This window comes from Mobula birostris, chromosome 8, assembly GCF_030028105.1.
Source record: "Mobula birostris isolate sMobBir1 chromosome 8, sMobBir1.hap1, whole genome shotgun sequence".
Classification (NCBI taxonomy): Eukaryota; Metazoa; Chordata; class Chondrichthyes; order Myliobatiformes; family Myliobatidae; genus Mobula; species Mobula birostris.
The window spans coordinates 146,426,519-146,453,232 of record NC_092377.1 but is presented as its reverse complement, the minus strand read 5'-3'; the positions used below and the strand labels follow the sequence as shown (position 1 = coordinate 146,453,232).

General features: G+C 42.9%; 1 protein-coding gene across 1 annotated transcript; it reads right to left on the bottom strand.

Annotated features, from left to right (window-relative positions):
- Window positions 1-15,988: 15,988 nt before the first annotated feature.
- snrpg (small nuclear ribonucleoprotein polypeptide G) lies at window positions 15,989-24,117 on the bottom strand. Its single transcript, XM_072266499.1, has 4 exons — window positions 24,035-24,117; window positions 21,580-21,602; window positions 20,613-20,737; window positions 15,989-16,258 (listed from the first exon to the last, which is right to left on the bottom strand). Exons 1-4 carry the CDS (start codon window positions 24,064-24,066, stop codon window positions 16,208-16,210), a joined length of 231 nt encoding a protein of 76 aa, XP_072122600.1. The 5' UTR covers window positions 24,067-24,117; the 3' UTR covers window positions 15,989-16,207.
- Between the last annotated feature and the right edge of the window lie 2,597 nt (window positions 24,118-26,714).

Genomic DNA, 26,714 nt, shown 5'->3' with positions numbered 1-26,714 from the left:
CGCCGGAGAGAATCAAGAGCCGCTGTCTACTGTCCCCGGGCCGAGTTGAGAGCTCGGCACTACCCGGAGGTTCCAAGCACCACGTCCTGGCTCCGGCAGCATCCAAGTACCACATCCACGTCCTGGCTCTGGCGGCATCCAAGTACCATGTCAAGTCCTGGTCCTGGCGGCGTTCAAGTACCATGTCAAGTCCTGGCCCTGGCGGCTTCCCAGTTCTGAGTCTAGTCCTGGCCCTGGCGGTCTGTGATTCCTGTCCTACCCCCTTGTCTTAATCCCTTCTCTGCCCCTCTCGCCTCTAGCCCTCGTCTGCAGCCCCCGCCTGTGCTTCAGTCTAGTTCCATCACCGGAGCTAGATAGGTACTGTCTGGTGTTCATTCCTGTTGGTCTTGTCTTGTCTTGTCCTCGCCTCCGTGGGGTAAGTCAGGCCGTCTTGCTGTTGCCCCACGGGGGGTCATGAGCCCCGGCCCTATGTCCTGTACCCAAGGAGGGGTCCCGGCTCTCTGTTCTGTGTGCGAGTCCCGGCCCTATGTCTTGTACCCAAGGAGGGGTCCTGACTCTGTGTTCTGTGTATGTGTCCATGGTTCCATGTACCTGCTCTCCCGGGACCGAGACTCTGTATTCCCATGTTCCTCCTCTCCCTAGCCCATGTCATGTCTATGCCTGGTTCTGGGGTCCGAGCCCGAGGCAAGATCCAGGTACTAGGTCCATGCCCAGTCTCGGGCTCGGAGTCCATACCCTAGCCTCTTCATGTCTTCTCTAGTTCTGGGAGCCGATTCCCAGTCCAAGCCCAGACCCTTGGTCCCAGCCTAGTCGTAGTCCTGAGTCCTTATCCTGTTCGCTATTTCTGCTTCTGTCTTGCTCTCCTGGTATCGTACTATAAACTAAACCTAAGTAACCTCACAAGATGTGTCTTGCATTTGTGTCCACCCTTACTCCCTATGCTCCCACCACTGTGACATATTCACTGTATTTTGGGATATGAAATGGATTTAAGTTACATAAAGATAAAAAAAGATCAGTTTTGTTTGTAACATGTACATCGAAACATACAGTGAAATGCACCGTTTGCACCAAATCAAATCAGTGAGAACCGTGCTGGGCAACTGTCGCCACGCTTCTGGTGCCAACATAGCATGCTCACAACTCACTAACCCGACCAAACATCTTCGAAATGTGTGTGGAACTGGAGCACCCAGAGGAAATCCAAACAGTCACAGGGAGAACATACATACTTATAGACAGTGGCGGGACTCGAATCAAACAGTCGTAATGGCTAGCGCTTTAAAGTGATGTGTTAACTGCTAGACTGCCATGTGGCCCACATTATACCTGAGCAAATCCTTTGTTTCTTCCATTACTAAGCAAGCAGTTTTAAAATCAAGAATCCATATTGATTTCAATGAGTCAAAATGATCAGCAATATTGGTAATGGAAAATGTGAAGTTTACAATATCCAGTATCGACCACTTGCAATCAAATGGAGATTTAGAAATAATTTTCCCTTTTTCCATTCCAATCAAAGATTTCAGATCTCTTAGACAGACTCTGTGACATTTCCTACTTGGAAATAGACTCACTGGATGGCCTCTCCCCTCAATGTAGTCCCTGCTCGGGTCAATCGTGTGCAAAGGGTCTCGGGCACACAAAAGTGAACCGACACTACCTAACATCACTTCTCAGCCAACCAATGCAAGTAACTTCCATCCAGCAGGCAATCGCACCGCCAAGATGATGACTCAAAGCATCGCTGCTGTCTTTGGAATCATCTCGAATCATGTTTCTTCTGCATCTAAGGACTCCAACCATGCTGAGCTTGGCAGGTTTCTGATCAGCTAAGCCAAAGCTAAGTTGCCAACAAGGCTCATTTTTATCTGGTATAACTAATAGCTGACAGAAAATGTAATTTATCTATTTATTTATTTTATTTATTTAGAGATACTGCACAGAATAGGTCCTTTGAGTCATGCTGTTCAGTAAACCCCAGCCATCTCCGATTTAACCCTAACCTAATCACGGGTCAATTAACCTACTAACTGGTACATAAGACCGTAAGACACAGGAACAGAAATAGGCCACTTGGCCCATTGAGTCTGCCCCACCATTCAATCATAGCTGATTCTCTGTCCTCCCCACCCCCCCCCAGCCCTACTCCCCATAACCTTTGATGCTGTGGCCAATCAAGAACCTATCAAGGTCTGCCTTAAACACACCCAGCAATCTGGCATTCACAGCTGTCTGTGGTAATAAATTCCACAAATTCACCACCCTCTGGCTAAGGAGATTTCTCTGCACTCTGTTTTAAATGGATGCTGCTCTATCCTGAGGCTGTACTCTCTTGTCATAGACTCCCCCACCATGGGAAACATCCTTTTCACATCTACTCTGTCTGGGGTCTTTCAACATTTGAAAGAGTACAATGAGATCTCTCTTCCTTCTAAAGTCGTACGTTCCTCGTATGAGAACCCTTTATTCCCAGAATTATCCTTGTGAACTTCCTCTAATGCCAGCACATCTTTTCTGAGATGAGGAGCCCAAAGCTGTTCAAAATACTCAAGGTGAGGTTTCACTAGTACCTTTTAAAGCCTCAGCATCACATCCCTGCTCTTGTATTCTAGACCTCTTGAAATTAATGCTGACATTGCATTTGCCTTCCTCACCACTGACTCAATCTGCAAGTTAACCTTTAGGGTGTTCTGCACGAGGACTCCCAAGTCCCTTTGCATCTCAGAGTTCTGGATTTTCTTCCCATTTAGAAAATAGTCTGCACATTTATTTCTACTACCAAAGTGCACGACCATGCGTTTCAAACATTGTATTTCATTTGCCACTCTCTTTCCCATTCTCCTAATCTGTGTAAGTCCTTCTGCAGCCTTCATGTGTCCTCAACACTACCTGCCCCTCTACCAATCCTCGTATCATCTACAGTCTTTGGACTGTGGGAGGAAACTGCAGCATCTGGAGAACACCCGCTCATTGCACGTGGGGAATGTACAAACTCCTTCAAGTAGATGCCAGCACTGAACTCTGAGCTCTGACACCCTGCAACGTAATAGTATTGCACTAACTGCTATGCTGACGTGATGCCCGATCTCAGTGTTCCTCTTAATTTTCAAATAGCTGACGTGAATGGGAATAAATCATTAGTCAAGGGAAGATGTTTCATCAAGTGTAGTGCAAGAGAGCAAGACTTAGTTAGTTGTTGTGTTATCCACAGTCTGTTGGTGCCTCCTACTTTCCCTGTTTCCATAATACCCACTTACACATCCAGACACCACATCACCACAAACACAATGTAGAAATACTCCACCTATTGCATCATTGCTGTAAAGAAATCTTTTAATGTTGTAAAACCATGGCAGACCTTGTTACTGAATTAGATTTGTCAGGCCAGGTCACGGCATCACTTGATGTAATCACTATACCCAAGACTTTACCAGGCTCAAGTCACAGATGAATTAAAAGAAATTCTGATTAAGTGCTTCACCCACAGCATCAGCAGGATGCTCAGCCCAGCAATAATAGAGCAAGAATGTTGGATGACAAACTGGAGAAAATTGTTCTCTGTGTCATTGCCTGTGGCAAGATTGATTGCATAAAATAGACATTGCATAAAATAAAATATGGGGAAGGAGCAACAACTTATATTCCGTCTGGGTAGCCTCCAAACTGATGGCATGAATATCAATTTCTCCTTCCACTAACAAAAATCCAACCCCACACCCCCCAGCTTCTTTCCCTACTCTGGCCTCTTCTATCTTCTCCATCTGCCTATAACCTCCCCAAGTGCCCCTCCCCATTCTCTTTCTCCTATCAGATTCCTTCATCTCCAGCCCTTCACCTTTCCCACTCACCTGGCTTCACCAACACCTACCAGCTAAGCTCCTTCCCCTCGCCCCACCTCTTCCCCCTTCTTTTTCAGCCCTGAAGAAAGGTCTTGGCCTGTACCATCGACTGATCATTTTCATGGTTGCTGCCTGAGCTGTTGAGCTCCTCCAGCATTGTGTGCGTTGCTTCAGGGGAGTCCACTGGATGCCAAAAATTAAGGATCAATTAAAATCTGTTTGATCTCTCCATAAACTGATAGAGGACCATATCGATCTCTTAAGATCTAGTCTTTGCATATGTGCATGAAAAGCTATGTTGCTTGAAGATCTCAGTCTACGGGACTTGCTACAGGAGAATTTATCTTAGAATTTCAGTTAATTAGGAGCATGTTTGCAGATGTTTATTCGCTGTGTTTTAAACTGTATAAACTTGGCCCTTGTGTTCAAGTGAGCTGTTAATATAAATTCAGGCAAAAGCTTCATCTCAAAGTCTCAGTAGCTGTTACCGAGACATCATACACCCTTGAACAAAGGTTTGAACATGTTAGCTTTTGTGATATATGTAAAACCAGAACCTCTTTAAGGACATTACCAGCAGCCTTTGGGATCATCTTAACTGTGGACCAAGTCATTTACTCCCCTTTTTACAGCCTGAGATTTCACAGTGGCAGACGACACATGGACAATAGAGTCAAAATGTGCATTAATTGTGGGTGGACTCTTAAATCTTTTCAGTGATGCAGATCTGAACGCCACGCATCTGAATTGCGACCTTTTTAATCTGACAGCAGGCCTCATCCATTCCATCAAGTTTAACATATGGGGCATGCACACAACCCAAATGAGTTAATAAAATGCTCACTCTGCTAATTGACAGGTTTTCCACTCTGCTTTATTGTATTGGTGAAGTCACTGTTCAAGCTGGGGGCATGAACTATCAGTAGGAAGTCAAGTTATTGGCTATCTCTGTTACCGATGATTGCTAACTCAAATTGCCGGATAGAATAGCCTACAATAGCCACATTGTAATGAAAGGCTTGCCTCTAACATGATGAGCAACAATATACAGGTTATCAGATCATTCTGGGAAAAGTCTAGCAATTTATGGTAGCTGAGATGTCAAGACATACTACAATTCAGCAGGGGTTATGAAAATCTGGTTGCCTTGTTTTCTGCCTGGTTTATTAAAATAATGTCTGGTAAACAGCAAATTGTACATTAAAATAAATCTAACAATAACATACAAAGTATTACTTCCAGGATCATCAGAAAAAGACAATAAGTGAGAGAACGCATCCCTGTAATAGATAATCAGGGGAACAACAGTCTCATAGAAACCATAGAAACTACAGCACAGAAACAGGCCTTTTGGCCCTTCTTGGCTGTGCCGAGCCATTTTCTGCCTAGTCCCACTGACCTGCACACGGACCATATCCCTCCATGCACCTCCCATCCATGTATCTGTCCAATTTATTCTTAAATGTTAAAAAAGAACCCGCATTTACCACCTCGTCTGGCAGCTCATTCCATACTCCCACCACTCTGTGTGTGAAGAAGCCCCCCCTAGTGTTCCCTTTAAACTTTTCCCCCCTCACCCATAACCCATGTCCTCTGGTTTTTTTCTCCCCTTGCCTCAGTGGAAAAAGCCTGCTTGCATTCAATCTATCTATACCCATCATAATTTTATATACCTATCATAATTTTATATACCTCTATCAAATCTCCCGTCATTCTTCTACGCTCCAGGGAATAAAGTCCTAACCTATTCAACCTTTCTCTGTAACTGAGTTTCTCAAGTCCCGGCAACATCCTTGTAAACCTTCTCTGCACTCTTTCAACCTTATTTATATCCTTCCTGTAATTTGGTGACCAAAACTGAACACAATACTCCAGATTCGGCCTCACCAGTGCCTTATCTCAACCATAAGATGGTTTGTCAGGAGGAATCATCCTTGGATTTTTATAAAATACACGAAAAGGAATTTTCTCTGCTGGAGAATCACCTCATTTTTCATATTTATTAAATTGAGACTTTACAACATTTGGACAGAAGTTTGGAGAAAAGCTACCTTGGAGAAAACACTCCGAATGCTACTCACATAATTTAGTCACAACACACAGATTCGCAAACAACTCTAATCCAATTCAAAATTACATACAAGATCGAACTGTTCCAATTATGCAAGAAATGATGATGATGATTTGCATTTATATTGTGCCTCAAGACATCCTGAAAGAAATTACAGCCAAGGAAAAATATTAGAAAAGTAGGTACTGTTGTAGGAAATCAAGCTGTGCATCAAAGGTTCACATTTACTGATTTTAATGATGTTGATTAATAGAAAAAAAATTGGGCAAGATACCATGGCAAACTCTTCTATGTTTCTGAGGACATAAGGTGCTGTTTGGAATCTCATTCTAGAATGGTTCCACGCACCAGAAGTACATAAGGATCTACTCTCAAACAGTGTAGGATCTTGTCCGTACCACATTGGAATGTCAGTCAAGATATCTGAGCTTAAGTCTCTGAAGTGGAACCTGAACCCAAACCTCCAGAGTCACAGTGGTTCCAAAGTAAATGATACTCTGGACAGGATCGTTCCAATAGCTCAGAGGTAATGAAACTCAAACAATATTTTAAACAAATAAGTAATAAATAGTATGGCAAAGAACTTACAGCTCAACACATCTGAACCTATTTAAATATTAAGTTGTACTGCAGCAAGCTTTCATTTGTAATTCTTAGACTTGCGAGCAGTGTGACATAAATTATTGAGCTCATCCCAACATCTATATATTAATAAAATTGTAACAATTTGAAGAACATTAAAAACTTGGTCATCAGGCTGGAACTGACAGGGTAGTTAATCAAATATGCTAGTTAATGAAGAAACAGCCCTGGTTGATGCTGGCTCCCTGTTGCTGCAGCTCTCTCCTCATGAAAGGCTAGTTACTAATTCTGCTTGATTGCAAAGCTCCTGTCAGACCCTAGTTGTGTTATGCTGCCATCTAGTGGAGTGATTTATTTTCCTTTTTGTTTCGGCCTCCATCATCTCCTCCTGCAGGGTAAGATTGCAGGAATCCTGCCATGTATCCAGTGGCTTCAAGAATGGGAAGGGAGTGGTCACCCTCTTGAGCCTATTCTGCCATCTTGGCCGATCACTGACCTAATTCTATACACTTTCCCTTTTCCCCATATGCCCCAAGATAAAAATCAACCACCCTCCGATGTAAAATTATCAGGCCTAGCATGGATTTCGATTTGCGGATGGAAGCTCCAAACCTTTTCCAGGTACAAGTTGAAATTTCACAGGGACATCATGAAAATGGTAGTGTATGTTTGGAATGAGCTGCCAGATACCGTGGTTGAGGCAGGCCCAGCAGCAACATTTAGAAGCCATCTAGGTAAGCACATGGACAGGAGAAGTTTAGAAGGCTCTGGGCCAAATGTGGGCAGATGGGTCTGGCTCACTGAACAACACAGTCAGCATGGAACAAGAAAGAAATGGGCTGAAAGGACTGTTTCCGTCTTTCTATGACTTTAAGGGTTTCATAGCTCTGCCTCAAAATGACTACTGTCTGCAAGTTATAAGGCCTCTTGAGCAAATCATACCCAAGAGAAAGCCTATCTTCTGCCCTCCTTTATTTCCAGTCTAATTAGGAGTCTAATTGCCTTATTAATGCCTTATGTATTTTTTTTTTAACATTTTGTTTTAACTGTTTGATCTAATTGAAGGGTATTGGAAATCACTGCTATGTTATCAGATAGAGGTGCACTATTATCCATTGGAGCCAGGATATTTCAGACCGGTATTGCTTAAAAATCGCACTAACCATGAATCATATCCCTCAATCCATCACTCTAAACTTTCCAGTACAGTGGTTGAAATTTACCAATATTCTGTCAAACATACCAATCTGATTCTTTGCATTATTCTGTGATTTTCTGTCCTTTTGATGAAACTGAATATTAGGTATAATTTGAAAGCGAATAGAAAATATTCAAAAAATGCAGCTTCACTTGCTATGTTTCAATGGTTGTGCTGTCCCCACATTAGGCCCGACTGTAAGGTTAGATCACATGGTTAGCCAGCAAATCGGAGCTCTCTGAGTGTCCTAGCTTTTTCGATATTTTCAGGAGCGGACTGGAAGATTTGCACCTTCAGAGTGCAGCCTTGTGGACGATCCAATTCCTTGTTAGTGTCACCAGCTGAAACGTCGTGGGAGATCGGAACACTGAGGCATCAAACGCGGCTGTCGGAGGCCTCTGCACTTGAGTCGGGGGAACTCAAAATAAAGTGACTCTGCAGACTGTAACACTGAAACAATGAGCTGTTGGTCTCCCCCTCTTGCTGTGGCGAGAGATATCTCGTGTGTGTGTGTGTGTGAGAGACAGAGTGAGTGAGTGAGTGAGTGAGATTTTGAGAGATAAGACATATCTGCATTTGGAAAGACAAGGACTGGTAAGGGATAGGCAACATGGCTTTGTGTGGGATATTGTGTCACACAATTTCAGAATCAGAACCAGGTTTAATATCACCAGCTTACATCATGAAATTTGTTGTCTTTACGGCAGCAATACAATGCAATACATAATAACAGAGAAAAAAAATCTGAATTTCAGTAAATATATACACATATATTTTAAATAGTCACATTAAATAAATAATGCAAAAATTTTAAAATAACAGTAGTAAGATAATGAAGAAGTCACTTAACACATTTGCCTTAACCAGTTAGGCTACTGAGTACAAGGGTTGGAGCATCATCTAATAGCTGTACAGAACATTGGTGAAAGCACATTTGGTGCATTGTGTGCATTTCTGGTTACCCAGATACAGGAAGAATGTCCTTAAGCTCTAAAGGATGCAGAAAAGATTCACAGGGAGGTTGGCAGGACTAGATAATTTGAGTTACAATGAGAGACTGGATAGGCTGGGGCTTTTGTTTCACTCCCGCCATCTGTCTTATCTTGTGAAAGGGAGAATCTTACAGAGGGATATAAAATCATGAGGGGCGTAGAAAAGGTGAATTATCTGCCTTTTCACCAGGAAAGGGGAGCCACAAAACTTGAGGGTATTGGTTTAAGTCGAGAGGGGAAATATGTAAAGGGGATCTGAGAGGCAAGCTTTTTCAGAGGGTTTCGGATATTTGGCACAAGTTGTCAAAGGAAGTGACAGAGGTGGGTGCAATACTATATATTTCAACAAATATATGGCGAAGAAATGTTTAGAGAGATGTGAGCAAAGTGCAAACAAATAGGACTAGCTTATACAGGCAACTAGGTCGGCATGGTTAAGTTATGCCAAAGGGCCTGTTTCTTGTGATATAATTCTAAGACAACTTGGCCTTTTGCTAATTTTGAAATGCAGTTCTAAAAATAGCACCTGCAACGATTGAACGTGGTATCAATGTGAATTCCTTCCTGGAGTGGATGCCGCTCATTCTTTCCCTCACTAAGCTTTCCTTCACTTATGGTACAATATAAAATTAATTTGCAACCGCAGCCTTGAAACTTATCTTCAAAGTGTATCTTTGATTCTGCATATTTTATCTATTGTTTCCCAAATCAGCATGTCTAGGTTCAAAAAAGTATGTGAGCCTCTGGGACAATGCCTTCGATAAAAGCTATTTGGAGTCAGGTGAATTGAGATTGGAGGTGTGGGTTGTAGAGGTGCCCTGCCCTATAAAAAGGTCAAAGTCAAGTTACTGACAGAGCATGTTCTTCTCAAGAAAGATCTGTTTATGCGCACCATTCCTTGATCGAAACAACTTTCAAAGGATCTTAGAATTATAGAAATGTATGAAGCTGAGTATTCATCAGTCCACAGTAAGATAAATTGTTTACAAATGCAGGAAATTTAGTACTGTTGCTTTGCTCCCTAGGACTGGGCATCCTGCAAAGATCACACCAAGAGCAAAACGTGCATTGCTGAAGGAGGTGAAATAGAACCCAAGGGTAACAGCAAAAGACCTGCAGAAACCTCTAGAACTTGCTAAAGTCTCTGTTCATGTGTCCACTATAAGAAAAACACCGAACAAAAATGGTGTTCATAGAAGGACACCATGGAGGAAACAACTGCTCTCCAAAACATTGCTGCACGTCTCAAACTTGCAAAAGGCCACCAGCATGTTTCACTGCATTTCTGGGACAATGTTTTGTGGACAGATGGAACAAAAGTTCAACTTTTTTGGCAGAAATGCACACCGCTGTTTGGAGGAAAAAGGGCACTGCACACCAACACAAAAACCTCATCCCACCTTCAAAGCATGGTGGAAGCAGCATCACAGTTTGGGGTTGCTTTGCTGCCTCAGGACCTGGACAGCTTGCAATCGTTGAGGGAACAATGAATTCAAAATTGTGTCAAGACATTTTACAGGAAAATGTCAGGTTAGAGGTCCACCACAACTTAATAGAAGTTAGATGATGCAACAAGACAATGATCCGAAACACATGAGTAAATCAACAACGGAATGGTTTAAAAAGAAGATTCGTGTTTTGGGATGGCCAAGTCAGAGTCCAGACCTTAACCCAATTGAGATGTTGTGGCATGACCTGAAGAGGACTGTTCGTGCAAGGTATCCCAGAAATATTAATGAACTGGAAAAGTTTTGTACAGAGGAATGGTCTAAAATTCCTCCTTGCTGTTTTGCAAGTCTGATCAGCAGCTACAGGAAATGTTTGGTGGAGGTTATTGCTGCTAAAGTAGGTTCGACCAGCTATTAAATACTAAGGTTCACATACTTTTTCCAGGCAGAACTGTGAATGATTAAACAATGCGTTCAATAAAGATATAAAAAGTACAATTGTTAGTGTGTTATTAGTTTAAGCAGTCTGTGTTTGTCTATTATTGTGACTTAGATGAAGATAGAGCACATTTTATGAGTAATTAATGCAGAAAACCAGGCAATTGCGAAAGGTTCACAAACCTTTTCTTGCAAATGTAGAACAGATTAAAAAAATTGGCAGTTGCAAAAAAAAACAAGATACTTGAGGAATTCAGCAAGTCAGACAACACCTGTGCAGTGAAATGGACGACTGATATTTTGGCCTGAGACCTTTCATCTGGACTGGGACAATTTTAAAATTTAGAATATTTGTTAAACAGATAAGCAGCCCACTCTCACATACTTCAGCACGGTTCTCCGGAAATGGACCAGATGACTTTTTCTAGACTAATCCCCAAGCGACTCTGAAAATGTCCTGGTCTGGTTTTCAGGCCTGCTGCACTGCTTAACTGTAGTATATATGATTCCTTACTTCAAAGCAAGAAAGACTCACCTCTGCGAGGGTACATGGTCTTCAAAATTTGATTATCACACTTCCTTTAACAAGCTCCTTAAAATCATATTCTCTTGAACAAACTTTTGGGGCTCAAGCATTAAATGTTGTTTTGTGTTGTGGAAAGTATTAAGCTGTTACAAATGAAATATTTTACACATTATGGTAATTACGACTGCCACATTGTTGCTGTTAATAACTTGTAGTGAAGTGTATTTTGAATAAGCCGGCAAGCTGTTTATAATTATACCATCTTCACACGATTTTCCTCAACTTTAGTTGCCTTCACTAAGTCACAAGATAAAAAAGATTACATCTCAATACATGCTGAATAGCAACATTCAGTCTGCTGTTTTTTTTGCGTACAATTAGGTTTGTTTTACATGCTGGAGCAATTACATCAAAATGGTACTCCATCTCGCCCCACTTTCAGCCTAATCTACAAAAGAGCAGAATCTATCTGGGCCACTCTGCCCCACCATTCTGATGGCCCCAGGTCTCAATTCCTACGAAAGTCACCATAGCCCTCAATTCTGTGTTTTAGAGTTATTTGCTACCTCTTTCAATCAAAGTCAAGGTCAAAGTACACTTATTAACAAAGTGTACCATTAAAAAAACCATCAAACAGCCAACATACAGAAAAAAATTAAACCATACAAACAAAAGCAAATAACTGAAGTCCATGGCCATGAAGCAGTCATCACTGCAGTCTTAGCTCAGAGTCTAGCAAACCCCTGGGAGCAGCGAGCCGAGGTCAGCTGACCTGTCTCTTGCCTCCAGCCCCAACACCAATGCTTTTCTTTCACAATGTCTAGGGTGGAGAGTTTGGTATCACTACTTGGTCTGAGAAAATGCTACCCTCCTTAGTTAGACTGCCCCCTTAACTTACAACTATGCCCACTCAGCAAAGACTCACTCACCAGTGACAACATCAACTGTGTCATGTCCCCTTAAGATCTATCTATTTTAATGAGATTGCCCAATTCTTCTGAACTCCTAAAAAAAAAATACCCACTCAGCTGCTTCAGCCACTTATAGGACCACCCTCTCATCTGCCTAGTGATCTACTTGGGCTGTCTCTAATGCTAGGATACCCTTTAAATCAGGTGATCAAAACTGTCAACAGTTCTCCAAGTGGGACCTCACCAAAACCCCGTGCAATTTGTAACGCTTCTCTATTTCTAAATTCCAACCCCCCCCCCCCCGCAATAAATGCCAATGCACCACTTCCCTTCCTTGCTGCATCTGCCTGTTAAATACCTCATTTATTCTCAGGAACACCAAAATGGTCACAGACCACAAGGGCACACGACAGCCTAGAACACGCTATCAAATGAACATCTTGACTTCTCAAGTTGTCCCAAAATAAGAAGTTGCAATTTGGAAATGCAGATGATCCAACTCAGTCTTCTCAAACTGTAAAAGTAGAGTTACAAACCAAAAGATGCAATATACCAATTCTTTTAATACAAAAATAAAACAATTAAGATTCACCAGACTGATTTCTGTTTTTGGAAGAACTGTCACAAGTAGAAATTAAGCAGATTGGGTCTATACTCTCCAAAGGTTAGGACAGTTAGAAACAAACAAAAGCAAAAACCCCTGATTGGGATATTCAGGGATTATGAGCTCAAGATAAGGAATTGGCCTTTCAGAATTGATAAGAAAATTCTGCACTCAGGACTCAGAATGCTGTGGAGGACAAACAACAAGAAAGTATGAGACAAATGGATAGGCCAACCAGCAATGGCGATAGTAGATTTCTTTCTGAAAAGTTGAATTGATTTTTTTCCATATATAAAAAAGGGCAGAAACATACAGACCCAATGACACAAATGCCACCATCAATGCTGGAGGAATTATTTGGTCACTTTGCAATTTAACAGTCATGCATGCACACACCAATTCAGAGGTTGATCACTTCAACTGTAAACTCAATTACTTTCTGCAGTCTGGGAAGATTAGGACCAGGGAACATAATTTATAACATGAGCCAGGCCTTTCTGAAGCGAAGCCAGCAAACATTTTTGCCCTTCAAGGTTGGTAAAAGCTTGGAAATTTCTCCAGATACAGGTGTCCCCTGCTTTTCAAACGTTCGCTTTACAAAGCCTCACTGTTACGAAAGACCTAAATTACTTCTCTGTTTTCACTAACAGACGGTGTTTTCATTCTTACGAGAAAAGGCAGCACGCGTCCTGAGCAGCCACTCCTCCCCCGGATTTGGAACAGCATTCTAGCCGGCATTGCTTAAACACGTGCCTGTGAGCAGCTGTTTGCAAGGTGAGTTCTAAGCTGTCAGAAAAGCCTAAAAGAGCTTGTAAGGGTGTTATACTTAGCGTAAAACTAGACATAATTAAGCGTTTTGATCATGGTAAACGAAGTAAGGACAAAGTGAGTTTGGCTTGTGGAAGTTGACGAAGATGTTGAAGTGGTTTTGGCATCCCATGACCAAGAACTGATAGATGAAGAGCTGATGCAATTGGAAGAGGAAAGGATAACAATCAAAACGGAATGCAGTCGCGAACGAACTGAAAGTGTAGTCGTCCAGGAACTGAACGTGAAGCAACTGCGTGAGATTTTCGCTGCAATGATAAAGTACAACTTTAATTTTGAAAAGGTACATCGGTTTAGGGCATATTTGCAAGATGGTTTACAAAGAACTGTATGATAGAAAAATGCATGAGGCTAGCAGTCAAGCATACTGTCATTTTTCAAGCCTTCCACATCAGCCACAGCAGACGACCAACCTCGACCTTTGACATCGAGGCAGGCAGACATAGAAGAAAATGATCTGCCTGCCCTGATTCGACGATGAGATGACACTCCTGTGTCCCACCACCCCAGCGGTCCCAACCCCTGGGCCGCGGACAGATACCGATTCGCGGAGAATGCAGCAGTAGCCGGGTGGCACCCAGCACGTCTTTAAGAAAAAGCCAAAATAAACAAGCTAATTAATTAGGTGCCGCTCGGCACGTAAATGTCGCCCCAGATCAGAGGCGATGCAATCACCTCTGATCTGGGCCGACACTTACATGCCGGGTGGCACCTAATTAATTAGCTTATTTATTTCAGCTTTCTTCTTAAAGATGTGCTGGGTGAGTACCAACTACCGCCGTACCTCTGCATGCTTCACAGATTGGTATCAGTCGGCAGCCCGGAGGGTGGGGGCCACTGCACCACCCCAACCTCCGACGACTCAGCCTAACACACCATCATCAGTGTGCTTGGCGCTGTCTTCCCGATTCCCGTAAGTGATACTATATACACTTTATATAGGCTGTGTATTTTTATGTGTTATTTGGTCTGATTTGGCAGGTTCATAGCTTAAAGGTTACTGGAGAGAGTGTTTCTGCCAACAGTGCTAGCATGAGATTTTTGCTACGGTGGACAGTGCGACAATGATTGTAGAAAAGTATTTCTACTTTATATAGGCTGTGTATTTATTATATCATTCCTGCTTTCACTATATGTTACTGTTATTTTAGGTTTTATGTGTTATTTGGCATGATTTGGTAGGTTATTTTTTGGGTCTGCAAACGCTCACATTTTTCCCCATATCAGTAAATGGTAATTGCTTCTTCGCTTTACCACATTCTGGCTTACGAACCAATTCATAGGAAAGCTCTACCTTCGGATGGCGGGGGAAACATGTACAGATGATGCTGAATGAACTGTCTTTAAATCTGAAGATATGGTAACAAATATAGTAGCAAATATGGGGAAAAAGACAAGTTTTTTGTCATCAAATTACTAATTGGACTATCATGGCTTACTAGTGTACACAGCCTCTTGAGTTTCTATGTCCCCAGGAATGGATTCAACAGCAACAGTTTACAGAGTCAGAAATGCAATTTTTGGGCCCCTTATCTAAGAAGGGATGTGTTAGCATTGGATGTCTAGAGGTTCACAAGAAAGATCCTGGGAATGAAAGTGCTATGGGGAGTGGGCCAGAACTGAATGGAACAGATTCAGAATACAAGGATTTCCCTTTAGAAAAGAGTTGAGGAGTAATCTCTTTAGCCCGAGGGTGATGAATCCATGGAGGACATTAGTGGGTATATTTAAAGTGTAGGTTAATAGGTTATTGATTAGTAAGGCTGTTAAAGATTATGGGGAGAAGACAGAATAACAGGGTTGAGAAGGGTAATAGATCAGCCATGATGGAATGGCAAAGCAAACTTGGACCAAATGCCAAATTTTGCTCCTATGGTCTAATTTTTTTTTTATTTATTGAGATAAAGAGTGGAATAGGCCCTTTAGGCCCTTCAAGCCATACCGCCCAGCAATCCCCCAATTTAACCATAGCCTAATCATGGGACAATTTACAATGAGCAATTAACCTGCCAACTGGTACATCTTTGGACTATGGGAGGAATGTGGAGCACCTGGAGGAATCCCACGTCACCCACCAGAACTTACGAACTCCTTACAGGCAGTAAAGGGAATTGAACTTGGGTCACCTGGACTGTAAAGCGTCGTGCCAACTGCTACGCTACTGTGCCATGCACTCAAGAGTACAGACTTTTAGATTCCACGCAGCTGCTCATTGAGAGTTGAACCTTGTGCTATTCACTGGAGATGTTGGTAAGGTCATAGCACCACACTTTTCCGGGCAGATCTTCACTTCCATTCTGGTTCTGTGGTTACGATTAGGGCAACATCATAGCAAATACTGATTCTTTGCATTAGGCCCCAATGTCAACAGTTTTATCCTTGGGTTGAGAGAGGAGTTCTGAAAGTAAGTAGTTCCGATTATTGTCACACAAGGATTATTTACCAGAGGACAATGAAACGAAGTCACCAGCAACTGGCAGATTATTTGGGATTCATCTGAGATTAATATACATGAAAACAATGGAGATGAAAGCAACTGATCCAATCCTTTTCATACAAAAACACTTATTTAATATTCTTTAGCTACTTGTCAAAGTACAAATTCCAAACTGTTCACAAAAGTGAATCCTGATCATTGTGCCTTTATAAAGTTAACTGCAGGTGCCTTTCCATCACATGACAAGAAAAATTCAATGCTTCAAGTGCATGTTCGAAGCCATCTTTGTAGAGTGTCGTTTCCGCTAATTCAGAAATGGTGATGTCTTCACTACACTCTTTCTAAAGCTTCTAGCATGATAATGCTGTTTCCTCTAATCACCTAATGAAGAGAATTTAAAGACAAAAGTTAAAACTCACTGGAAGGATAGACTCAAGTTACTGCTGGAAGGTGCACTGTGGAAGAAGGATGCTGGACTCCTGATCAAAATATTTTGGGTCAGATTTGCTAATCATGTTACAGAGAGCCTCAGACTGGAAATGCATCTGCATCACAGGTATATGGGAACGCTGAAAGACAATTTCATTACTCTGACCACAGACACACTTGTATTAAACGAGAAAGGTGGGAAATATGCTTTTGATATCACAAGTTATTTCAAAACAGAAAAGCTATCATTTGATAATATTCTTCTTTTGCAAAGCAGTATTAGTTCACGTTAAAGTGAGTTACAAAAATCTACAATAAAAAATAAACAGACCCAACATAAACATTTCATTATAGCAGATATAGTATACAACCTAGAACAGTACAGCCAATGACATCGTGCCAAAGGTAATTTAGCTAAAGATGCTTAATTAAACCAATTCCTCCTGCTTGCTCATGGCCCATATCCCAGCATTCATGCGCCTACCTGAGAAACTCAAATACCTTTATTGTTTCTAGCTCCCCCACCAACCATGGCAGTGCATTTCAGGCATCAATAAGAACTTTATGAAATAATTGGTCCTGCACATCTCCTCTGGAATTCCCCCCTCTAAATTAAAAGGATGCCATCTAGTATTAGACATTTTGACCCAGGAAAAGATACTGGCTGCTTGCTCTACAACTCTCATAATTTTATGAACTTCCAACAGATACAGCCAAAGATTTTTCTCTGTCTGAGGAGAACTTCCAATTAGCAGACAGCAAAGCATCTAGTAAAGTGGCAATCAATACTACCACTTCCTAGCAGAAACATTGGTGCCAAGTGGAGTCTCAATCGACTTTGTCAAAAATTTACCTCATATCATAAGACCATAAGACATAGGAGCAGAATTAGGTCATTCCATCATGGCTAATTAATTATTCCTCTCAAACCCATCCTCCTGCCTTTTCTCCATAATCTTTCACACCCTGACTAACCAAGAACCTATCAACCTCCGCTTGAAATATACTCAATGCCTTCGCCTCCATAGCCCATGGTAATAAATTCCACAGATTCACCACCCTCTGGCTGAAGAAATTCCTTCTCATCTCTGTTCTAAATGGATGTCCTTTTATTGTGAGGCTGTGCCCTCTGACCCTGGAACTACCAAGAACTGCTGATATTAGTATCACAAATGTTCTAAATGCACAGTTTTGGTCATTAGAGTTACAAAATGTTACACCCTTATTGAGATAAGAGCATGACAACATATTCACTTATTTCAGTTAAAGCCCAGATTTTCATTTAAAGTGACATTGGCTTTCATTCCCAGTTGTTTAAAAACTTCTCTACAACTTCAACTTGCAAGTAAGGGATGGTCAGAATAGAGTACAGAACTGTCTCAATGACTAATTAGCTTAAGATGAAGCTTAATTCACTGTGATAAGTTCTCAAGTATAGGCAGGGAGGAACAAATGAGGTACTTATGGAGTATAAGAAATGTAAGAGAACACTTGAGAAAGAAATCGGGGGGGGGGGGGGCTAAAAGAAGGCTTGAGGTTGATCTAGCTGACATGGTGAAGGAGAATCCTAAGGGATTCTACAGCTAGTTAAGAGCAAAAGGATTGCAGAGACAAAATTGATCCTTTAGAAGATCAGAATGTTAATCCATGTATGGAGCCAAGAGGTGGGAGAGACCTTCAATGGACTTCTTGCATCTGTATTTACTCTGGAGATGGACACAGAGTCTATAGAAGTGAGGCAAAGCAGCACCAGGGTCATGGATCCTGTACAGATTACAGAGGAGGAAGTGTTTGCTATCTTGAGGCAAATTAGGGTAGATAAATTCCCAAGATCTGACAAGGGGCTCCCTCAGACCCTGTGGGAAGCAAGTGCAGAAATTGCAGGGGCTCTGTCAGAGACATTTAAATTATCCTTAGCAACAGGTGAGGTACCAGAGGACTGAAAGATAGCTAATGTTGTTCCACTGTTTAGGAAAGGCTCGACGAGTAAACCAGGAAATTGTCGGCTGGTGAGCCTGCAGTCAGCAGTGGGAAAGTCACCAGAAGGTATTCTAAGGGACCGGATACATGAGTATTTGGACAGACAGGGACTGATTAGGGATAGTCAGCTTGGCTTTGTGTGTGGTAGGTTGTGTCTAAACAATCATGTAGAGTTTGGCATGGAAATTACGCGGAAAGTTGATGACGACAAGGCAGTGGATGTTGCCTGCATGGACTTTAGCAAGGCGTTTGATGAGGTCCCGCATGGGAGGTTGCTCAAGAAGGTTCAGACACTCGACATTCAAGACAAAGTAGAAAACTGGATGAGACATTAGCTCTATGTGAGAAGCCAGAGAGTAGTAGTAGGTGGTTCCCTCTGACTGGAGGCCTGTGACTAGTGGAATGACACAGGGAACGGTGCAAGATCTATTGTTTGTCACCTATATCAATGGTCTGGATGATAATGTGGTTAACTGGATCAGCAAATTTGCCGATGAGACCAAGATTGGGAGTACAGTAGACAGTGAGGAAGACTATCAGAGCTTGCAGCAGGATCTGGACCAGCTGGAAAAATAGGCAGAGGAAATTTAAGGCAGTCAAGTAAAACGTGTTACATATAGTTAGGACCAAACAGGGTAGGTCTTATATAGTGAACGGTAGGGCACTGAGGAATGCAGCAGAACAAAGGGACCTGGGAATACAGGTATATAATTCATTGTAAGTGTAGATAGATAGGGTTGTACAGAAATCTTCTGGCATATTGGCATTCATAAATCGAAGTATTGAGTACAGGCAATGGGATATTATGCAACACACATCAAAATTGCTGGTGAATGCAGCAGGCCAGGCAGCATCTCTAGGAAGAGGTACAGTCGACGTTTCGAGCCAAGACCCTTCGTCAGGACGAACTGAAAGAAGAGCTAGTAAGAGATTTGAAAGTGGGAGGGGGAGGGGGAGATCCAAAATGATAGGAGAAGACAGGAGGGGGAGGGATGGAGCCAAGAGCTGGACAGTTGATTGGAAAAAGGGATATGAGAGGATCATGGGACAGGAGGCCTAGGGAAAAAGAAAAGGGGGAGGGGGGGAAAACCCAGAGGATGGGCAAGGGGTATAGTCAGAGGGACAGAGGGAGAAAAAGAATGTGTGTATATAAATAGATAACGGATGGGGTATGAGGGGGAGGTGGTGCATTAGCGGAAGTTAGAGAAGTCAATGTTCATGCCATCAGGTTGGAGGCTACCCAGATGGAATATAAGGTGTTGTTCCTCCAACCTGAGTGTGGCTTCATCTTTACAGTAGAGGAGGCCGTGGATAGACATATCAGAATGGGAATGGGACGTGGAATTAAAATGTGTGGCCACTGAGATATCCTGCTTTCTCTGGCGGACAGAGCGTAGGTGTTCAGTGAAACGATCTCCCAGTCTGCGTTGGGTTGCGCCAATATATAGAAGGCCAGATTGGGAGCACTGGATGCAGTATATCACCCCAGCTGACTCACTGGTAAGTGTCGTCTCACCTGGAAGGACTGTCTGGGGCCCTGAGTGGTGGTGAGGGAGGAAGTGTAAGGGCATGTGTAGCAGTTGTTCCGCTTACAAGGATAAGTGCCAGGAGGGAGATTGGTGGGGAGGGATGGGGGGAACGAATGGACAAGGGAGTCACGTAGGGAGTGATCCCTGCGGAAAACTGGGGGGGGGGGGGGATGGGAAAGATGTGCTTAGTGGTGGGATCCCGTTACAGGTGGCGGAAGTTACGGAGAATTATATGTTGGACCCAGAGGCTGGTGGGGTGGTAGGTGAGGACAAGGGGAATTATGTTGAAGTTGTATAAGATGTTGTTGAGACCTAATTTGAGTATTGTGTGCAGTTTTGGTCACCTACCTACTGGAAAGATGTACATAGGTTGAAAGAGTACAGAGGTAATTTACAAGGATGTTGCTGGGACTGGAGGACCCGAGTCATAAGGAAAGATTGATTAGGTTCGGACTTTATTACCTGGAACACAGAAAATTGAGGGGAGATTTGATAGTGATGTACAGAATTATGAGGAGCATCAACAGGGTAAATGAAAGCATGCTTTTTCCACTGAGGTTGGGTGGAACTGCAACTAGAGGTCATGGGTGAAAGGTGAAATGTTTCAAGGGAACATGAGGGGTAACTTCTGCACTCGAAGTGTCACTTGAGTGTGGAACGAGCTGGCAGCACAAGTGGTGCATGTGAGCTTGATGTCAATGTTTTAAGAGAAGTTTGGATAGATACATGAATGGGAGGGTTATAGTCCGAGGGGCTTGCTTCCGTGCTGCACTTTTCGATGATTCGAAGTAACTTACCACCATGCCAATGTTATTCTGCTGGCCACCGGGTGCCATCTCCACAGACTCATCCACCACAAGATTCATGAAGGGGTCAAAACCACGTAGAATTCCTTGCACGTGCCTTCCACCATTCAGCTTTACTGAATAACAGAACAAAAGCTTTTTGAAACCTGCATCAAAAACTCTTACTTTTGTAGTAAGCTTCAACTGATGTGGGATGAATCACTGACAGTAGTTGGGCTTCTAATGCAGGCCCCCACAAGAAACAAATAGACAACAATCCTAAAGTCAGATCACATTTCCCACCATTTCAATTTATCAAGAATGAGGCAAAGCACTTTCTGAACAGTATTTTGCAGATTTTCAAAAGAATAAAGGGACCAAGAATAACATTTACAGACGGACAGAAAAAGTATCACCGTCTTCCTGACTTCACAGAAGTCCAGATATCCAAGCCTTCCCTCTAGAATAAAACAATCTAACTTGTTACCATGGCGCAGAGCACACAATGAAGCAAGTTTACTGCCAACACAGTGCAAGAGTGGGTGACATGAACTATGTATGCAAATTCTTGTCGTTATATCCTTACAGATTTGCAGGATTTTTAATTTGAAAGGATTACTTAATTATCATATACATTAAATTTGAATTATCTGACAACTTGGTAGGCAGAAAATTTTACTAGAGGCTCAGGCATTTTAAAATATTTTGTGGGATGCAAAATGCCCATTCTGAAAAATGTCACCACTCCAGATGCATTCAATTCGAGCCTGCAGTAGCTCAACATTCAATCCTGATCTACCACAAAAAATGGCAACATTAATTCATCTAGCACGGCTTATTCAAAACAGACTTTACTGCGTATTTTCCCAGTTTTGACAGTTAGGCACTGCTCTACACAGAGTTCCGGTTTTGTATATGATAATCCTCCTCCATGAGGCACTTCACAGTTCCTTGCATGCAAACGCAATTCAAAACTCACGTGACAACTTCTTGTCCATGAACCTAGAAAAGCAGAGATGTTGAGGTTAATAACATGCTCAAGCTCAGTACAGCATTAATTCAAGACTCCTTAAATCAATGTTGACTCTAAAACATAAGAATCTCCAGTTACACACACACATTGGAAGGAAATAGTACAAAATTTGTACATATTAAAGAAAACGTGTGCCATTCAATTCTAATGTAAATGTTCACAAAGGAAGCTCAATTGCCTGTCTCACAACACGCTGGAAGAACTCAACAGGTCGGGCAGCATCCGTGGAAAAGATCGGTCGACATTTCGGGCCGGAACCCTTCGTCAGGACTCAAACGAAGGGTTCCGGCCCAAAACGTCAACCGATCTTTTCCACGGATACTGCCCGACCTGCTGAGTTCCTCCAGCGTGTTGTGAGTGTTGCTTTGACCCCAGCATCTGCAGATTATTTTGTGTTTTCAATTGCCTGTCTACTTGCATTGCCTCTAAGAAGGCAACATCCAAGGATCCCCACTACACACACTGTGCTATTTTCTCACAGCCACCATCAGGCTGAAGCTACAGACGCCTGAAACCCCACACCACCGTCCAAGGACAGCTACTTCCCTTCAACTATGTAGCTCTTCAACCAACTGGCAAAATCCTAAATTACTATCATGACCATTTTGAATTAAAATGGACTTTTTATTTATTCTACTTGCACTCATTCTTGTAAACACTGTTTAATTTGTGCTTCTCTTGTGACTGCAGCTTTGTGCTATGTGCTGTGTTGCCACTGCAGGCCAGTATTTATAGCAACTTTGTATATGCGGACTTTGTGCACACAACAAATTTAACTTTGATTGTTGACGCACCATTTAACAGATTTAAAGTAGTGGACATGGCCCAACCCTTCACTGATAAAGGCCTCCCTACCACTGAGCACATCTACATGCAGTGTTGTTGCAGGAAAGCAGCTTTCATCATCAGGGACCCCAACCACCTAGATCATGCACTGTTTCACTGCTGCCACCAGGAAGTTGGTACAGGAACCTTAGGACTCACACCACCAGGTTTAGGAACAGTTACTACCCCTCGACCATCAGGCTCTTGAACCAGTGGGGATAACTTACGGCATCACTGAACTGTTCCAACAATCAATGGACTCACTTTCAAGTACTCCTCATCTCACGTTATTGATATTTATTCAACCATCACACAAAACAAAATGCTGAAGTGACTCGGCAGGCCAGACAGCATCTATGGGAAAGTGTAAACAGACGATGTTTCAGGACGAGACCCTTCATCAGAATTTGAATTACATTGTTCTGATGAAGGTTCTTGGTCCGAAACATTGATTGTTTACTCTTTTCTATAGACACTGCCTGAGTTCCTCCAGCATTTTGTGTGTTGCTTGGATTTCCAACATCTACAGATTTTCTCCTGTTTGTTCTTGATATTTATTGTTAATTTATTATTATTTTCTTTCTTTCTGTATTTGCAGTTTGTTGTCTCTTGCAGACTCTTTGTCCAGACTTCCATTGATTCTATTATGGTTAATGGATTTGTTGAGTATGCCCACCAGAAAATGAATGGGAGGGTTGTATATGGAAACATGTATATACTTTGAAGTTTGATTAGAAGTTAAAATGATGTCTAGTGCTACGAGTCAAAAATAAAATCTGAAACCAAATGTAAAATTTGTAGGTCCAACAGCACCTGTAATAAATAAAAATAATCTGCTTCATCTATTCTAATGAAGAGTCTTAGCTGTGACGTCAACTATTTCCCTCCATAGATGCTGCCTGACCTGCTAAGTTCCTCTAGCACTCGTCTGTTTTGCACAAGATTTCCAGCAAATACAGAGCCATTTACTGTTTATAATGATTTACTTTTCTCTGTTCAATGGTGACGGATCCATTTGACGCCTGTGCTTACAGAGTGCACGCCGCTTCTATAACTGGAGAGTGTACCCCAAATGCACGGGCTAAGCTGCTCTGAAGCTTATTTCCTCCACTCTCTTTCCCGAGAGCTGAGGGGATGAGCCCATAACGAAGTGGGGGGGGGGCGCTCAGGAAGAAGCCGGTCGGCGGAGGGTAGTTATTGCTAGGGTGCGGATGTGGATCAGAAGCACCGGCGCAAACTGGGGAGCTGCCAGCTGCAGATTCAAGGCCTGCGGTACCATCATCAGGCCACCCTGAAGGAATTCCCTTCCTCCCCACCTCCCATCCTTCGACCTGTCCAGCCGTTCTGCTCACATGGAGAGACGTACAAGCCCCTGAGTAACCCCCCCCCCTCTCAACCCGCGGGCCCCCACATGTATGGGCCTACAAGCCCAAACCGCCTTCATGCCCCACAGGCGGGTGCCGCGCCTCCAGTGAACGCTAGAGCTGAGCTGAGCAGAGACTTAACGAGGGCCCCAGCTATTACTTCCTCCCTCCCTACCCTCCGTATCCTCTCGATCCCGCTCTCCCGGACTCACTTCTTCAACTCGGGCGGGTGCGCTTTGCTCATTTTCCTCTCGCTACTCGCGCTTCAATCCTTCACTGACGGTCGCGCTCCAACTGACGTCAAAAACTCGGCGCAGACGCTCTCCGTCATTGACTAACGGCCGGAGCTCGGCAACCCTGTCCAATCGGTTGGCAGCATTACTCACCGCCCAACCAATAGGATTTCAGTGCAGAACCGCCGGTCATCCAGTGGAATGAAGGGCAAAATATTAGCTCCTACAAATGCTACCTCTTATTGAATGTTTTCTCCTGTTTGTCGTTGTATTTCAGTTTGCTAAAATCTGTAGGTTTTATTTTAATTCGTCCAACAGATTGCTTGCTACTTTTCCAACCAATCAGTTCTATGCGCTCCCCCAGCGTGTCCAATCATCTCACAGGACTTGTGCGTCTCCTTCCAATCAACTGCAGGCATCGGCTACGCCCAGCAATCAGCTGCCACCATTGCCACGGAGATACAGATGCTAGGATCTGGTGCAAAATGCAAACAGCTGGGGGAACTCAGGGGTCAGATAGGTTTTGTGGAGTATTTGGGATGGTTGATCCTCCACAGATGCTGAAAGAGTTCCTCCAACATTCCTGCCTTTCCGTCTAATCAGCCCCTACCTCTGTTTCTCCTTTCACAGACGTAGCCTAATTTGCTGAGTGTTTGCAGCATTTTCTGTTTTTATCTCATACCTCTGGTATCTACAATTGTTCTTATTTTCATTCAGTTATAGACTTTGGTGAGGTCACATTTGGAGCATTGTGTTCTGTTTTGACGCCGTGATTTAGGAAATATGCCAGCAAGCTGGAACGAGTGCAGAGGAGATTTATGAAGATGTTGCCAGGATTAGAGTCACAAACACGAGAAAATCTGCAGATGCTGCAAGTCCAAGGCTGGAGGAACTCAGGAGGCCAGGTCGTATTATGGAAAAGAATAAACAGCCAACCAACTGGAGGGAGTATTCAAGGACGTTTTCAACACCTCACTGTTACGGTCAGAAATTCCCACTTGCTTCAAAAGGGCAACAATTATACCAGTGCCCGAGAAGAGTAGCGTAAGCTATCTTTATAGTCCATTTGCACTCATATCGACGGTGAATGTTTTGAAAGTTGGTCATCGCTCAGCAAGGACCTGGTCCCACTGTAATTTGCCTATCGCCACAATAGGCGTGCGGCGGACACAATTGCAATGGCTCGTCACACATCCATAGATCACCTGGACAATGTAAATGCTATGTCAGGATGCTGGTCGTTGACTATACTTCAGAGTTTAACACCATCATTCCCATGGTCCTGATCAAAAAGCTATAGAACTTGGGCCTCTCTACCTTCCTCTGCAATTGGATCTTGGACTTCCTCATCAGAAGACCACAATCTGTGTGGATTGGTACTATCTCCTCCTCACTGATGATCAATACTGGCACACCGCAGGGAAGTGTGCTTAACCCACCACTCTACTCTCTCTATACCCACGACTGTATGGCTAGGTATAGCTCAAATGCCAGGTATAAAATTTGCTGATGATACAATCATTTTTAGTAGAATCTCAGATGGAGACGAGAGGGCCTACAGGAGTGAGATATACCAGCTAGCTGAGTGGTGTCGCAGCAACAACCTTGCCCTTATCGTCCGGAAGAACAAAGAGCTGATTGCGGACTTCTGAGGAGTAAGACGAGGGAACGTGAACCAATCCTCAGAGGGATCAAAAGTGGAGAGAGTGAGCAATTTAAAGTTCCTGGGTGTCAATATTTCTGAGGATCTAATCTTGTCCCAACATATCGATGCAGCTGTAAAGAAGGCATGACAGCAGCTATGTTTCATTAGGACACACAAACTTCTATAGGTGTACTGTGGAGAGCATTCTGACAGGTTGCATCACTGTCTGGTATGGGGGGGTAGGGGGCGCTACTGCACAGGATCGAAAGAAGCTACGGAAAGTTGTCAAATTAGTCAGCTCCATCTTGGGTACTGGCCTCCATAGTATCCAAGACATCTTCAAGGAGCGGTGCCTCAGAAAGGCAACATCCATTATTAAGGATCCCCCATCACCCATGACATGCCCTCTTGTCATTGTTACCATTAGGAATGCCCTTTTCTCACTTACCATCAGGTAGGAGGTACAGAAGCCTGAAGGCACACACTCAGCAATTCAGGCTTAGCTTCTTCCCCTTGGCCATCCCATTCCTAATTGGACATTGAATCTATGAACACTACCTCACTTTTTTATATTTCTGTTTTTGCACTATTTTTAATTTAACTAATTAATATACATATATACTTACTGTAATTTACATTTTTTCTATATTATTATGTATTGCATTGTACTGCTGCTTCTAAATTAACAAATTTCATGGCATATGCTGGTGATATTAAACCTGATTCTAATGATTGATGGTGTCTGATTGGGTGCAGCAGGCGGCCTTTCAGATCTGGTGCTACTTTAATTTAGTTTTTTAAATTTAATTTTAAGGCACAATTAGGGTTTTGGACAATGGATAACAGACCGACTATCTACCATCACCAGATACTGCTACAATACAGAGATCACCCAAAAACAAACCTTCATGAAGATCTGCTGGTTAAATTGCACGACCTCCGCTTGCTGAGGCACTCAGGCCTGCAGTCATTGGGGTCGCCTGATGCCGGTGGCCGGAGGTGGGGACGTCGTAA